This window comes from Cyprinodon tularosa, unplaced genomic scaffold (genome assembly GCF_016077235.1).
Source record: "Cyprinodon tularosa strain WSP-4 unplaced genomic scaffold, ASM1607723v1 ctg492, whole genome shotgun sequence".
Classification (NCBI taxonomy): domain Eukaryota; kingdom Metazoa; phylum Chordata; class Actinopteri; order Cyprinodontiformes; family Cyprinodontidae; genus Cyprinodon; species Cyprinodon tularosa.
Genome location: NW_024039221.1, coordinates 473,204 through 488,826, shown reverse-complemented (window position 1 = coordinate 488,826; position 15,623 = coordinate 473,204). Strand labels below are relative to the sequence as shown.

General features: G+C 36.5%; 2 protein-coding genes across 3 annotated transcripts; both read left to right on the top strand.

The window, feature by feature from the left end:
- Nucleotides 1-3,190: 3,190 nt before the first annotated feature.
- LOC119794794 (zinc finger protein 418-like) lies at nt 3,191-6,456 on the top strand. Of its 2 annotated transcripts, XM_038302507.1 has the most exons (3): nt 3,191-3,671; nt 5,501-5,664; nt 5,698-6,456. In XM_038302507.1, the coding sequence occupies exons 1-3, from the start codon at nt 3,422-3,424 to the stop codon at nt 6,367-6,369; spliced, it is 1,086 nt and encodes a 361-aa protein (XP_038158435.1). In that variant the 5' UTR covers nt 3,191-3,421; the 3' UTR covers nt 6,370-6,456. The 2 variants fall into 2 exon arrangements, with proteins under 2 accessions (XP_038158435.1, XP_038158434.1); XM_038302506.1 differs by having other exon boundaries at nt 5,501-6,456.
- Nucleotides 6,457-9,244: 2,788 nt separating this feature from the next.
- LOC119794810 (zinc finger protein with KRAB and SCAN domains 1-like) lies at nt 9,245-13,315 on the top strand. Its single transcript, XM_038302514.1, has 2 exons — nt 9,245-9,572; nt 11,338-13,315. The coding sequence occupies exons 1-2, from the start codon at nt 9,374-9,376 to the stop codon at nt 12,009-12,011; spliced, it is 873 nt and encodes a 290-aa protein (XP_038158442.1). The 5' UTR covers nt 9,245-9,373; the 3' UTR covers nt 12,012-13,315.
- The last annotated feature ends 2,308 nt before the right edge of the window (nt 13,316-15,623 follow it).

Genomic DNA, 15,623 nt, shown 5'->3' with positions numbered 1-15,623 from the left:
CTCAGGACTATAAACTCTCCCAGAGCGCTGGAGCATGGAGCTGCTGATGCAAAGTGGCTCTATGGAAATGATCTGATTCACTCTGACAGGGTTTTGGATCACTCTGATGATGCTTGGGGTTTTTTTGGTTTTTTTTTTTAGCAATCTAGCAAACTCTACTCCAGGGTTGTAATTATATTTCATGATACTGTATGTCCCAAGCTTCTCAGAGTGACCCAGTGGAAAGGTTTCCTTTACAACAACAGTCAAATTAGAACCTTGGCATTTTCAGAATGTTAATAGTACCTCCAGTAATAACAGATGTTAGTGAAATTTAAATATTACTTTTAACCTAAATATGGCATAAGTATGAATAAATCTGGCCTCACTATCACTATTTCAATTTTTTATGTGTGTCTTCTAATAAATGTGTGTACAAAGATTAAATAAATGTTCTAATCACAGTCAACTTAAAATGTTGATGATTCTTACATAAAATATGATTACATAAATATAAAAAATCCCATCATGATGCAGGTTTGTGTTCTCTTTAAAGTCCTTTGTTTCTACTCTATGTCTCAGTTTGTGTTCAGCTCACAAGTTACTGTAACAAGACATTTTTTAATAAGGTTTAGTGTCAGACTGGTAAAAATGTTGGAATAAAGTTTTATTCAACCAAACTAAGCAATAAACAAAATTTATTTTTTCTTGATTAAGGATTCAGAAAATTATTTGAAGAATTTAAGCTGTATCATATACTATGATTTATTTCATGAGTCTGAGCAAAAATCTATTTTTACATTTTATCATGCTTTTAGTGCATTAAAACAAAAAAAAACAAAGAAACAAACAAGACAAAATACCCGATTGTTATTTAAACTGTGTTTCTTTGGTCAATTATCTTGTTAATTATACTACCCAAAATGTTTTAATAGAAAAAAAGAAGGAAGCTGGCATCTGGGCTCTGTGGGGCCACCAAATGTGAAACTTTCATCTTTAGCCCTGAAACTTATCTGTTGGCATGGTTTATTAATGATGCGTGTCTGTTTCCAGGACCAAATCTTTCTAAGAGAGAAGTGAAACTGCAGTTTTAAACCAGCACCCTTCCATGCGAGCAGTAAGACTTTTATCAGAAATTGCAGGCTGTTACAAACAAATGCATTTATGACATTGATATATTTTAACAAGCTGAACATTAGAGTTTAACAGTAAAGTATCTGTGTGTATTAAAAATTTTATTGTTAATATTTCAAAATATTAAGATAAGAAAACATTTCAGCTGTCTATATATATATAGCCAACTGCTTTTGAATTGTTTTCATTATTGTTTCTAATCATGTGACTTATGTGGATCTAATTTTAACTGTTCTTCAATATTCATTTGAGGAAGAAACTTTTTATTGTGTTATTCATCAGAAGCATTCAGAAAGAAAAGGAATTATTTATCTCTTAAATCAGTAAAGAGTGTGGATGAGCTTGCTCTGGAGGATTTTTCTCTAGCGCTAACCCTGTAGAGAGGGTCCCTACTTCTTTTTTCTCTTGTGGTGCCCCCTTGTGGTTCCTAACCCTGAAGGAAAGCTGTGTGTGTTTACAGTGGGCATTTAATGACAGTGCTATGAAATGTGATAAAACTTTTTTTAAATTCTTTTTATGCGTTTACTTTGCCTCTACTCAGCAATGGGATAAGGTACCAACCAGTCCAAGTGTTTTCAGTTCAAACTATGTTGTTTGAGGCTCTCTTGGATGTTCCTCATCAATGAGGGTTTATCATCAGTCTTGTTTCAGCTAAACCAAATCCCTGGAAAAAAAAAATGATAAAAAAAGAAAAAAAGAAAATGCAATATCAGAAGACTGCATATCCAACCTCTACTGTTTTTACCAAATGTGACAGTAGACATATTATGTTTCTTCTTTAACAGACATGTTTAACAGACCATAGGTCAGATTCCTGTTTTTCATGTGTAAGACTTAAACTGTGCAACAATATTACATTTACATCTGGTATTATAATGTGAATTGGACCACTAGATTGTATAACATACCTAATATCTGTGGTCCTGATTCTTGATATCTCAAATTAAAAATTTTGACTAGCAACAATTGGATTACAGAGATCTGAAATGCAGTTTTAGACAACCAGAATGTTTATTTCAGATATAAATAATTTCATTTTGGCTATCTGAAAGTAACGGCCCAAAAAACATGAATGGGGTATAGTGATGTCATTTGTCCTAGTAAGAATTAAATTCAGATATCTGAAATGTTAATTTTTTTATAGAAGGAATATATTTAAAGATATCTGAAATACAAACAAATAAAACGGCCACTTAAAATAAGTAAAAATTTGTAGATATCTAAAATGTACGTCTTACTAGTAAAAATTTGATTCCAGAGTACTTAAAATTTAATTTCTACTGGTAGAAATGTAATTAGTGATATCTAAAATACAATTCTGACTAGGAGTATTGTAATTGTGACTACGTAGAATGCTTTAGTGCAATCTATGATAGAAATGTGACTAGTCAGCCTGCCTATTTTATGTTAAAGCAGAGCCTCGTTACTCTTTTGAAAGTATCTAAAACTACATTTTAGATAGGCATAATTAAAATTGAGATATCTTGAAATTCAATTTAACTATTTACAAAAATAAGCACTTTATATCTGTAATTATATTTGTACTAGCAGAAATATATTTTAGATGTCAAGAATCGTATTTCTAGATATCTGTAATGTTATATTAATTTTTGATATCCGAATTAGTAATTATGACTAGCAGTAGTAACTCTATTACGGATATCTAAAATTAGAATTCATCCTAGTCAGAATTCCTTTTAGATAGGAAGAATGTATATGTTAGATATCTGGAAGTAAAAATTAAATGTCAAAAGGGCAACTTAAAATTTGTAAAGATTTCTTGGTATTTGAAAGTTTGTTCTTAGTAGTACAATTATATTTTTGGCAGCCTGAAATGTAATATTTGCTAGCAAATGTTTTTTTTTAGGATATCTATATGAACATTTCTGACTTGTAGGAATGTAGTTTTGAAAAGGAAGAATCTTATTTTAGAGATCAACAAATGGAACACTCGAGAGGACAGCGCTTCTAATAAATGTCAAAACGGCCTGCCATACCGGTTTGCTCCCCAAGGAGCAAGGGGCGCTGTAGTTCAACTTGGCAGGAGGTCTGCGGAACCTTTACTCAGGATCAGCCACAGATTCCTCCGGACATAATTCTCCTACGGACCAGGGTCCTGCTTTGTTTACTTTTTATATTACAGCTTGAACTCCGCCAACAAATATCGTCAGAAACATTTTAGAACATCTATTTTGTTTCTTCTCCTCGTCTTATTTTTATTTCCGTTTGATCTACACAAATCTTCGTGTATGCTGATATTCCACTGCCTTGGAAAAACAAGAGCAGAGAAGGAGGATATAAAATAGCCATGTCCGCTGAGCCACTAATGTTCCCGCTGTACTCTCAGCCACATTCCGCTGCCGTGGAGCCTGTGAACAGCCCCCTATCAGAGGTGGAAACATTTAGGAATTTCCTCAGCGAGCGTCTGACGGCAGCAGTGGAGGATATTCTGGGGGTGTTCGGGACGACAGTAGCCCGATATCGGGAGCAGATAGACCGCCAGCAGCGGGAGCTGGATAATCTGAGGACCGGGGAGGGCGAGTGGAGCCGTTCTACCGGTTGGTTTGGGTTAACTTAGCCTTTAGTCTCTGCTTTTTAAATATAAGCTTACTAAAAACATCATGACCTAAAGTATATGCTTTAAATAACTTAAGTTTGATTTTATTTTGAGGATATTTTCCACAAATATTCTCAAATAATGCTGTCATTTCAGAATAATTGTAGTTATTGTGTTATACTAAATGCTTTTATAGAGCAAAACAATTAATTCGCTTTTATTGTTTGCTTAATTACACAAGAAACACGAATTTGATCATCAATAACCTGTATGCAGGGTCTCTGGGGAGAAGGAACACTTTTTGCATATGACCCTGAGGAATGGAATCACATGCAAAAAGTGCATCATCATCAATGTTAGTGTAGATTTTTTTATTAGTCCAAAAACACACATTTAAAAAACACAGACACATGCACACTTAAACCTCCTGCTTTTACTAGAACTCGAATTGTATTATATTGATGCAAAAACTAAAGAGCAGATGTCAAAAATACTATTATGAGGCTGTTTTATATTAAACGGAAAAGTTGCAACTTTCCTGTCAGCCATGATAAAATCTCCTGCTCCAGCTAATCTAAGTGATCTTCATACAGGCCAACATGTGAAGGGGAGTTCTGAGGTCAAGCCCCACTCCCACAGACTGCCACTCTGGCTCCCTGAAAATTTCTCCAATAAAGTCCAATTAAATTCAATGTTAACTGCTAAATGTACTTACCTTATGCCGTGCCTTTTCAAGTCAGGTACCCGAAAGAGCTTACCCAAGGCAAATTTATTTAAACGATTCAGTCATAGTCAGAAATGATGGACAACTAGATTGTAGTAATAGGTGCACTGGGGCACGCTGACTAAAGAATGCCATCAGATGTGTCTTTAACACATCACCTAAGGCGGGCAAAACTGGGGTTTGATCTCCAGTTCCAGCTTGAACTCCTGCATCCTGCCCTTCTGTCTCCCCATCGATATTAGTTAAAAGTAAAGTCATCACTTATTTACTAGAAAGCTTTGATCTAAATCTGAAGATGGGGGCGGCATCCAAGTCTGCATGGAGGTTTAACTTTCCTTCCCATATAGAGTCAATTTTGTGCAGTTATTGTTAAAAGTGAACAACATATTTTTTCAATGGAAATTTGGGGGGAAAAAAAGGTCAGTCCAGAAATGAAATTGAAAAACTTCTTAAACCAACACATGAACGTGTCTACTGTAGTTCTGGGTATCTTGTATTTTGCTCTGACCATTTTTTCTGACCTTGTCAAATAAAGCCTCTCTGCAGCATTATTATGCCACCACCATGTTTCAGCACAGAGATGACATACTCTGACTTTAAAAATTGTTTTTCAACCCACAATAGTTTTTATCTTGGCCAAGAAAAGTTGCATTTAAGTCTAAGTATCTCTTTGAATTTTTTTTTTTAACTGTGAAGCTCTGCTGCTCCTTCAGATTTATCACATAACTGGTGTCTTCTTTGATAACTTTTACATACTGTAAACCAGATGACTTCTCCAGGCAGTTGGTCATGCTGGATTTTATAGGGGTTAAAAACTAAAGTAGTATGCAAATGTCTGCCTTGTTTTATCTTTTTATATTTAAAAAACACTTTAAAACAATTAGCATTTTAATCTATTTCGCATTTGTGCAACACTTGTTGGTCTAAATAAAAAAAAATACTACTTGTGGTTGTTGTGTGTCAAAATATGAGAAAGCTAAGGAGTAATAGCCACAAATGTAATATTTTAGAATATTTTTATGAGGCATTGCACTGATGGGAGCATATAAGGAATCACTTAAAACAGAAAGACAATAAAAAGAGTCTTATTTTCTTTCTTTTTTCAGAGCCTCAGCAGGAATCCTCCTGGATTAAAAAGTGTCCTGAAAACCCGAGCCTTGATGTTCCTCTGTTTCAGACCGACGTTGTTGTCAGCAAAGATGTCAACACCTCTGCTGCTCCAATTAAGTCAGAAGGTGTTGATGAGGACCTTGGAGAGTCGACAGCGCTGAGTCACTTTAATTCGACACAAAATCCAGATCCTGAAGCAGCGAGTGATGAGAGAGTAATCTCTGAGGATTCTGACACTGAAAACAGCGAAGGAGGCTGGAAAGATGAAGCCAGCCTCTGGAGGTCTGAGGAAACCGTAGAGAACAAAGATCAGAGCATCACGTCAGAGCCACAGGGTTTCGCTGAGTTGTCACAGATTAGCTGCCAGGTCTGTGGTATTTCCTTCCAGAAGATGGGTTATCTGGTCACTCACGCCTCAGTGCATCAGGAAAGCTGCGGGGTCTGCGGGAAACAGATGGAACAAAATGAAAGCCTAAAGCTTCACCTCAAACGTCACAGAGAAAAGTCTTTCCGCTGCGGCGTCTGCGGGCAGAGCTTCACGCTGCGGGGGAACCTCCGCATCCACATGAGGATCCACTCTGGCGAGAGGCCGCACAGCTGCAGCATCTGCGGGAAGAGCTTCGGGAGGCGGGCGTCGCTGGTGCGCCACGTCCGCAGCCACACGGGCGAGAAGCCGTTCGCCTGCATGTACTGCGGCCACAGCTTCACAGAGAAGGGCAACCTGACGGTTCATCTACGGACGCACACGGGCGAGAGGCCGTACAGGTGCTCCATGTGCGCTCGCAGCTTCAGTCAGCTCTCCAGCTTCTACAAACATCCGTGTCAGAAGAAAGGACTGATCTGTTCGGCCATCACTGCCAGCTGACGGCTGTCACACTCCTTATCCTGTTTTTAATAACTCTAAAAACATGAAAAAATGAAATATTGTTCTTGTCTATAATTCCAGAGAACCTGCACATTATGAGAGCAAGAGTTTTATTTTTCTGATTTTTTTTTTTTTAACAGTTAGGATGACCTACTTTCCCAAATAAGGCCTGCACAGTGATGCAGTGGGTAGCACAGCTGCCTTGCAAAAGAGAAGGTTTCGTGTTTGATTCCCCGTCTTTCTGCATGGAGTTTGCATGTTCTCCCTGAGCATGCGTGGGTTCTCTACCGGTACTCCGGCTTCCTACAACAGTCTAAAAACATGACTGTTTGGTTAATTGGCATCTCTGAATTCTCCTTAGGTGTGAGTGTGTGCGTGAATGGTTGTTTGTCCTGTTTGTCTCTGTGTTGCCCTGCGGTGGACTGGCGACCTGTCCAGGCTGTACCCCGCCTCTCACCCGTAAAAAGCTGGAGATAAGCACCAGAACCCCTCGCGACCCCAGCAGGGATAAGCATGACCAAAAATGGATGGATGAAATTTTCCAAAGTAGAATTTGTTACTTGGTGTCCTGGACACTTTGTTCTAACAAATGTTAGGTGCATGTCATTTTTAATAAAGCAACCAACAGTTTAGTAACAGTTGTGCATGGGTCAGAAATTTTATTAAAACAAAATGCAATTTTTATGGTATAACTCTGTTGTTTAAAAATTTGTATTAATTTAATTGAGACCAAATCAATAACATAAAATAAGCCAACTGCTATCAGCTGGTTAATTAGCTGTGTTACCTGCTCAGGTAGCCAGCATGCTGTTGGCTGCAGCCCAGTGTTTGACATGTAGAACTTATGGCCGTCGTTCCTTTAATTTCCTTATTATTTTGTCTGGAAATATTTCCAACCAGACCGATTTCTCTTCCTTGTAAACAAAGAATTGGATTCAGAGCCTTATTTTTTTCAACCAGCTGACTGGTAGCGTCTTCAATGTCAGAGAAAAGGAGTTCTTTGCTGCTCCATCTGTGCGTTATTCAAGCATAAACATCCGTCTCTTTGCATCTCTTTAAAGGATTTTAAACTAAAGCCTTGCTTTGACGTGAATATTGAACGGCTATAAACCCATAACTTTTTGAAAAACCTCAATATGTTTTGAGACCAGTTACCGAGCCTTACCTCCTAACTATAGTACATTTGTGGCTTAAGTCAATTTATTAAGAAAAATCCTTTTTTAAACTGGCTTTAAATTCTGTATTCCCTCCCACTGCCTTAATAAATGAAAAACTTTTCCTCATCCCTCTGTAGGTTATGGTGTTTCTCTAAAGCGTTAACTTACTTTAAGTAAACTTGGTTATTGCTAATTTATTTTCTTCCTGAAATACTTTTTTTTTCTAGTTGTGTTGTACAAGATGTGTGCAGTAAATGTTAAAAATTTTCTGTTTATTACAATATTTACATTCTACCTACAAAATATGTTTTCTAAAATCACATTTTCTAAAATTCAAAGTTGCCTCTTTTAGATGCTGGTTTTTCATGTTTTTTTACTACAAATTTATTATACTTGTGGTTAAAATCAACTTAGTCTGCTTTGGATATATTTACTGAGACTTTTCTGGTACTGAAGATTACAATATTTATTTATTGGAAAGAAAACTGATGTATTATTAAATACATAAAGGATTTCCTTTTTTCAGATTCTTGTGCATTAATCAAGCTTAATTTGTCTGAGCAAATGCAATATATTAATGCTTTTGATGTCATTTTTGATCACAACTTATTCTTTTTCTAATAGCTGCATTCCTTTATATTTGCGGTTGTTGAGATTAAGAAAAACGCAGGTAACTTTTATTTTCTCAAAAATAATAAATACAGTTTGTTTTACCATGTCATAAAATCTGCTGAGAAGCTATTTTAGGGAAAATAAAAATATGTTCAAAAAATAATAAAAAGGAAAAAGAAATCCCTGTTTGCAAAAAGATCAAAATAAAACACATTTTTAAAACGAATTCTTGAGTTGTTTTGGAAAAAGCAGAGATTTAAATGTATGTTCTTTAAGTTACCAATATAATATAATTTATATATATATATATATATATATATATATATATATATATATATATATATATATATATATATATATATACATACAAAATAAATTGATCACCAAACTTTGATTTGATTTCTGGTTCATTGTGTATTTATTGACAAAATGAAAACAAATACATAGTTTGATCAAACTTTCTCTGTTATATTACTGATTATTAAAAAGATACAACAAATTGCTTTTAGATATCAAAGATATTTAAAACTGAAACTAGGGAATTAGCCAGATTAAGGCTGAAGAAATGGAACAAAGCTGTAGAAAAACCTTTTAGTTTAAAGCATAAACAAAGGGAAACAAATCATAAATGCTAGTTAAGTTAATAATTTTTATGTTTTACTTAATTACTTAGAACATTTGAATAGAATATGTTGAAAAGTGATTATAGGGATGTTTTTCGATTATCTGGCAAGTTCTAATGATAATTTAAAATGTAAAAATGCCAAACAATAGCAAAAAAAAAAAAAACTTTTAAAACAGATTTTTAAAAACAGTGATAACTATTGTAATTTTTTATTGTAATAATTAAACTTCACAATAAAAAATGTGGGCAAGTTTAAGACTAAAAACAAATCATGTTTCCATGTTTTAACCCGTGAAATCTAAATTAATCAGACCAGATATTTATAAATTGATGAATGTAGTGAGTAGGGCGTGTATTGAGGCTTCCTAACCAGCTGGGGGCGCTGGAGGACTTTCTAGACATTTATGAATAAAATCTGGTGAACACAGCATGTATTGAGGCTTCCTAACCAGCTGGGGGCGCTGGAGGACTTTCTAGAGATTTCTTCGAACCTCTCAGAGAAGTTAACCTGGAACTATAGCTCATAACACAAGTCACCGGATCGCCACAGTTTTTATCCGTATTTCGACCATATCTCCTTTGTTTTGGAGAGTCTTAAGTTACAGCAGACATGTCTAAAATCGAGATGTTGAGGCTTCTGATCAACCAGCGGCTCACTGCGGCTGCAGAGGAGATTTTCGGGGTTTTTGGGAGAACCATAGCGGAATATGAGGAGGAAATCTCCCGGTCCAGGCTGGAGATCGACCGGCAGCGCCGGCTGCTGGAGCTCTGCAGGAAGCCGCGCATCTCCCTGCAGGCCGACAGCTCAGGTAGGCAGACAGCCTCTGTTCATACATGGAGCCCCAGCTTTGGCTTTAAAAGGAGGTAAAATGTTCCCATTGAATCTTTAGCATTTAGGTTCCTGATGAAGTGACAACTTTAAATTCATATGTACAGCTATTACAACTTATTTTGCGTCAAACATAACATAGAATAGTTTATTTTTGTATTTTTCTAAGGCTTGTTTGGTCAGTTCTCTTAAGAAAAAAAAATCTTCCATTTCACTATTTCAGTTTAATGATCAACAGCTGTTTGTGCATCAAAAGCAGAAATTTCTGACTCCTTTAACCAGAACTTTTCAGGCTAATCTTCCACTTTTGGAGGCCTTCAATCCTCTTAAAGACAAGAAAAGAATGTAATGAAATCAATGGTTTTCAACTTTCCTGAAAGTCTGCTCTTATTTATTTTTCTTAAATTGTTTATTCAGCTTTAATATTTAGATTTAATTGTTTTAAAAATGAAGAAGCAATTAAGTCCAAATTGCATCTTTGCTGATACAAAATCAGTGAACCTCCCTGCTTTATCAGCCCAGGGTTTTGAACACATTGGCAGCAAAGGTACTCAACTTCCCACTAATAAAGTCTAAGGCTGCAACTAGTGATTATTATTTAGATTTTATTCGATTAATAATCGGATAGCAAAAGGTTCCATAAAGGAGGCTTTTTATTAACTTAAAAAATATTTCTCTTATGTCAATATGCTCTATCCAGAAGGTTTTAGTTCCACTTGTTTTATCTAAAATGCAAAATAGTCATATTTCTTTTCCGATTTTTTGTATAGTTATTGCTCAAGATGTTTCGCTCTGTCAGCTAAAGGCGTATTTTACATTTTCTATACTACAGTTAACGATTAATCTATTACTAAATTAGTTGATGATAATTTCAATAATCGATCAATCCAATTAATAGTTTCAGCCCTAATACAGTCCAGTCCTTTTCTTCTACAAAACCCTTCTGATTGTCTCTATTTTTGGAATAGATAAACTGATTCAGAGTTTTTAGTTTAGGATCGGGGTCAGAATCTAACATTTTTAAAGACTCTGCTGGCCGAGAGAGGGTAATAATAAGGAGTAGAGAGTCATTTTTTTTCTTTTAATAAAATTTGATCTTTTTATGACCTTTCATCTTCACAAGCCCTGGAAATAAAACCATAAGTGGTTTAGAGATGCAAAAAGGAAGTGGAAAGGAACAAGAGCATAACACCAATAGAATGAAGCCATGAATTGGGAATAACGTGATCCAGAACCATGTGTGTTGTGGCTCTTGAAGTGCTGACTCCAGCTGCAATTCACACCTTTCCTAAACACTTCAACTTCTCTGCTTTATAAACCTCTTAAGGGTTTAGTCACATTGAAAGCAGAGGGACGTTTTTCCTTCTACTTAACTTCCCATTTATACGACCTCAAACTCAGCAGTGTTTAGGCACCTTGTTCCCCAATGACTTATTGTAGCTGATTCTCTGCATAGGAGGAAGGAGTCATATTTGGAGCAGATATCAAGTCAGGATTGTTTCTTTCTAAATTTACGAGCATGGATTAAAACATTTTTTTATCCTTTTGATAATCAAAATTTCTGAAAAATGCTAGACTTCATGTTTCCATTTGCTGTAACCCATCATTGTCAAAATGTACAGAAATAAAATCTTGTAATATTTTGTCATATATATTTTCAGTGTGTTGCTAATTTGTGGAAAAAATGTTTAAACCAAAATTATTCATGGCAGAAAAAATGACTATTTGGGTTGTGTTTTCTGCAGCTGTCTCAGATCAGCGGGACTGGAGCTCCAGCCTGGATCTAAATGAAGAGGAACCTTCTACTCGCGTCAAAGAGGAGGAACAGGAGCAAGATGTGTGGATCGATCATCCAGATGAGCTGCCCGGTCGGAGGTCGGAGCAGAACAACGTCAGCTTTGTTTTGTTCCAGAACAGAGCAGCAGAAACGCAGCTAGACAACGGCTCCACCGGATCACCAGTCTCAAAATATCAAAGCCACGACCTCGGGGACTTGGAGATGGACCCGCAACCTGGTACCTCAATCCAGCAGACCTGCTCTGATCTCACTGAGGATCAGCCTGGTTTTGAGGCAGATGCAGGAAACAGCCTGCATGACTGCATGGATGCTGGACTTACTAAAGCGCTGGACTCTTATATCTGCACCATATGCGGCCGGGGATTTTATGAACGCGATCAGTGGACCAGACACATGCGGATTCACAGAAAAATCGACGGCAAAGTGGACAAATCTTTTACGTGCGATATTTGCGGGAAGAGACTGACCCGGTCTGACGGGTATCAGAAACACCTGCGGGTCCACACGGGCGAGAAGCCGTACAGCTGCCACGTGTGCGGCCGCAGTTTCAGTGACAACTCGAACTACAAGCGACACATGCGCAGACACACCAGAGAGAAAACCCAGCAGAGCTCCAGTTGAGGGCAGCTGGACTCACAGAAACAGAGACATAGAGAAAGAACGGACGAATGGAAGCACAAAATGATTCGAATTCTTCTCTAATTGTCCTTTTTATTTTCTCACACAGCAGAATGGATGAATCAACGTTTAGCTGCCATTGATTTTTAGGGTTTTTACATGTTTACTCCAGTCATAGTTTTTAAGCCAACTTCTGATTTTTGTACGTGTCCCACCTGCTGACACCCCCTCAGAAAGAAAAGTTTTCCTTTTTTTTTTGTTAAATTTCTACCTCAATTCTGTTCAACAGCCCCACTTTAAAGAGCTTTATTGGTTGTTTTCAGGTTGCTTTTTATTGTGTAGTATTTTGGATTTGCCCAGAAACAAATTTTAGAACGACTCATATTTTCTTTATCAGAAAGATTTTAGGTTTTATTCTTCAATTTAAGTTGTATAAAAACAGGAAACATAAAATCTGCCCATTCTACAGAAATGTTGCTTACTTTGTAAAGTCATGCAGTCACACTAACCCAAAGCTGATTTCCCATTAAGTGTGATGTTTATCTTTTTTAATGTTCATGGATTTAAATATAAATCAATGATAATCACTTCAGGCATTCATGGTTGGGGAATTATATATTTGTCCTTTTCCAAGTCTTTAAAACTTTCGTCAGCTACAGTGCCTTAAAAATCTTTGACAAGTTCCATCTATGTTTTACATCAGAGGACAGACCGACTCAAGTGGAAGAAAAACGATTCATGATCTTTAAGCTGATTTTCATTAATTTCTTTGAAACATTTTTTTTTTTCATTTTTATGTATAAGTAGATCCTAAAAGTTTCCACTGCTGCGATTTAATGTAGCCATAATGAATCATTTAAAAATGTTTTGCTTACCTTTTGAAATGACATTTTCCCTGTAAAATTCCTCTAATAAAAAAGGTGCAACTGCTAAACTTTATGATGAGCAAAAAAGTTGCACTAACTAGGTTATCTGAAACGTACAGAGAACCAGATGATTGGTGGAAAATGGTACAAATTGGCAGACATTCCTGCAGCTACCCTCTCAGTTGTTCCATATTTTCTCAAGTGAGTGATAATCAACCTTGCTGTGTCATGTTGTTTAAGCGTTTTTTTTTGTTTTTTTTTTTTTTTCACTGATGCCTTTGAACAATTAAATCCTGTGGATTTTTAACCTGTTGCTTTGGCCAAAGATCACAGGTGACGGAAAGTTAGTAAAGCCTATTGAACTTGACAGCTGAACCAGATTGAATTTAAAGATTTCAGGTTTTATTCTTTTCAACAGAATTCTGTATGCGTCGCATTAAAGCTGGAAAAAGTTTTAAAATCATTTGCGTGGTCTATTTTTTATTAACATGAGAATTGGCCATTTGTAGTGTTGCTACTGATGAAATATGTCTAAATTTTGTTGTTTTTTTGCCCCTTCTGGCCAATTTTTCCTCAGATGCTTGGATCTTAGTAGTGCTTTCTGCCTCCTCTACAAATCTTTAACTTTGGAATATTTCTTGTCCAGCAGATGGCAGCATAATACTTCAATTAATGTGGCCAAATAATTACATGTTCAAGCTTGAAATTTTCAATGTTTCAATTTTCTCTGAGAATGTTTTCTTTTTCAGTGATGTAGTAATAATTCAGAATGAAAGGATGGAAAAGTTAATTTACTTCCTTTAACTCTGAATTCTTTAGAAATATTTTTCTATTCTACCTTTCAGAAAATGTTTGTGTAGAAACTTGACGTTTTTCAGTCTTCTTTGATATTTTCGCACCTTTTAAATGTTTTTTTAAAACGTGCTAATTTCTGCAAGAATCTCAAAATCCACCCATCTGTTTGCCACCGTCCTTATAAGCCATTCAGGCTTCATATAGACTTAAATATAGGCAACAACCTGAGAAGGAATGCAAGGACAAAATGGAAATAATACAGGCTGCTGCAATATGTTTGTAATGCCGTTCAGATGGAGCTGCACAATGGGGAAGCTTGTGCCACTGTGGCCTTGCAGCAGGTAGGCTCTGGCTCTTTTTGCATGGAGTGTGCATGTTCTCCCTCATGCATTTGTGGATTCAATCCAGGTTTTCCAGCTTCCATCCTGTATTCTTGGTTGAAAGTATTTAGGAGACAGAGGATAGCACAATGACATTCCACATTTATTGAATAAATAACTCCAATTTCACGACAGTTTCTTTATATAGCACTGTTAGGATTCATTCTATTAATCATGTTTGTGCTTGTTAAATACTAATATCTATCTGTTAAGTATTAAGGCGAATGTTTCCCCTTGTAATTAATGAAGTTAAGACAGTTTTCTGTCAGTATGCTTTTGGATTGGCCTTAACCTAAGAAGACTATTATCTCAATATGGCTGGAGCCAGTGATGTCTCCTCATTTGCAAACATGTAGATGTCATGATGTGGTGATTTTGCAGGGTGTGAGATGTATGAAATGCTTCTTGAACTGCTATTCTGGGCAACCCTCCTGACGAGGTGAGCCCGATGTTAAGCGCTACCATTGTAAACTGATCCATTTCTCTGGTCTGAGTGAGATCATTTCTGTTAAACTTCCCTTAATATCTTATAGTCATTCAATATGTATAGGCTACATTGCAAAGTGTTATCTAAAGTATTTGTTTCAGGTGATCCCTTCTCAGAAAAGAATCTGGGACAAAAAGGTTTATGATGTTAGCACTTAGCTATCCTTTACAGTGCCAATTCACAACACATTTTATCCCAACAGACTTTACAGAGACAATTCAGTCATATCATACAGTCATGTTTGCAAAATGGTTTTATCAGGGAAAACCCGCGGATTGTATCTTGTCATTAACTTGCAGGTCACACTCCGAGATGAGCATGTGTTGACTTGTCAGGATTATTGACTATATAGGAATCCCTCAAACCATGTATACATGTAGTGACAGTGAAGAGGAAAACCTCCCCTCCAGCTGAACCAGGCTCAGGGTGAGTGGCCTTTTACCCAGGCTAACTGGTGTTCAAGAAGACAGGAGCAAACATACAAAATAAAACATAGAAGCCCTGATCTATAAATACTTTCAGTGTAAAAAATTAATGGTAAATTACCTCCATAGGTGGATCTGTTAGTAAGGAAAAAACAGATAAGCAGGCAAATCCTGAGCCAGTTTTAATTTCAAAGGGATGAAAGAGAGCACAGCAGCCCTCCAGCAGCCTAAGCCTATAGCAGCATAACTATAGCAATGGCTCACCATAAAACTGAGCCATTCTAACTATAAGCAATGTCAAATAGGGAAGTTTAAGAGGTGTCTGCCTCATGGAAACTTAGTTACAGGTATCTTAGCGGGCCACCCTGGAGGAAGTACATTTCCATCCAACCGATGAGATGCAGGGAGATGATTGCTACAATAGGACGTTTGTAGGGATGTTGCCAGCTAAATGTATATATATACATATAGCATATCACATACTGTAGCCACGTGGATTACAAAGCTTTAGGCATGTGGTAAATGTCTTGATGTTTGAAATTAATGATAACAAAATACTGCACATCATAATGCTTCTTATTTATACACTCTGCTGTAAAGAATATATGATTCACTACAAAGCCCCAAAAAATGTTTACAGGATATTTGATGACATTGGGGGG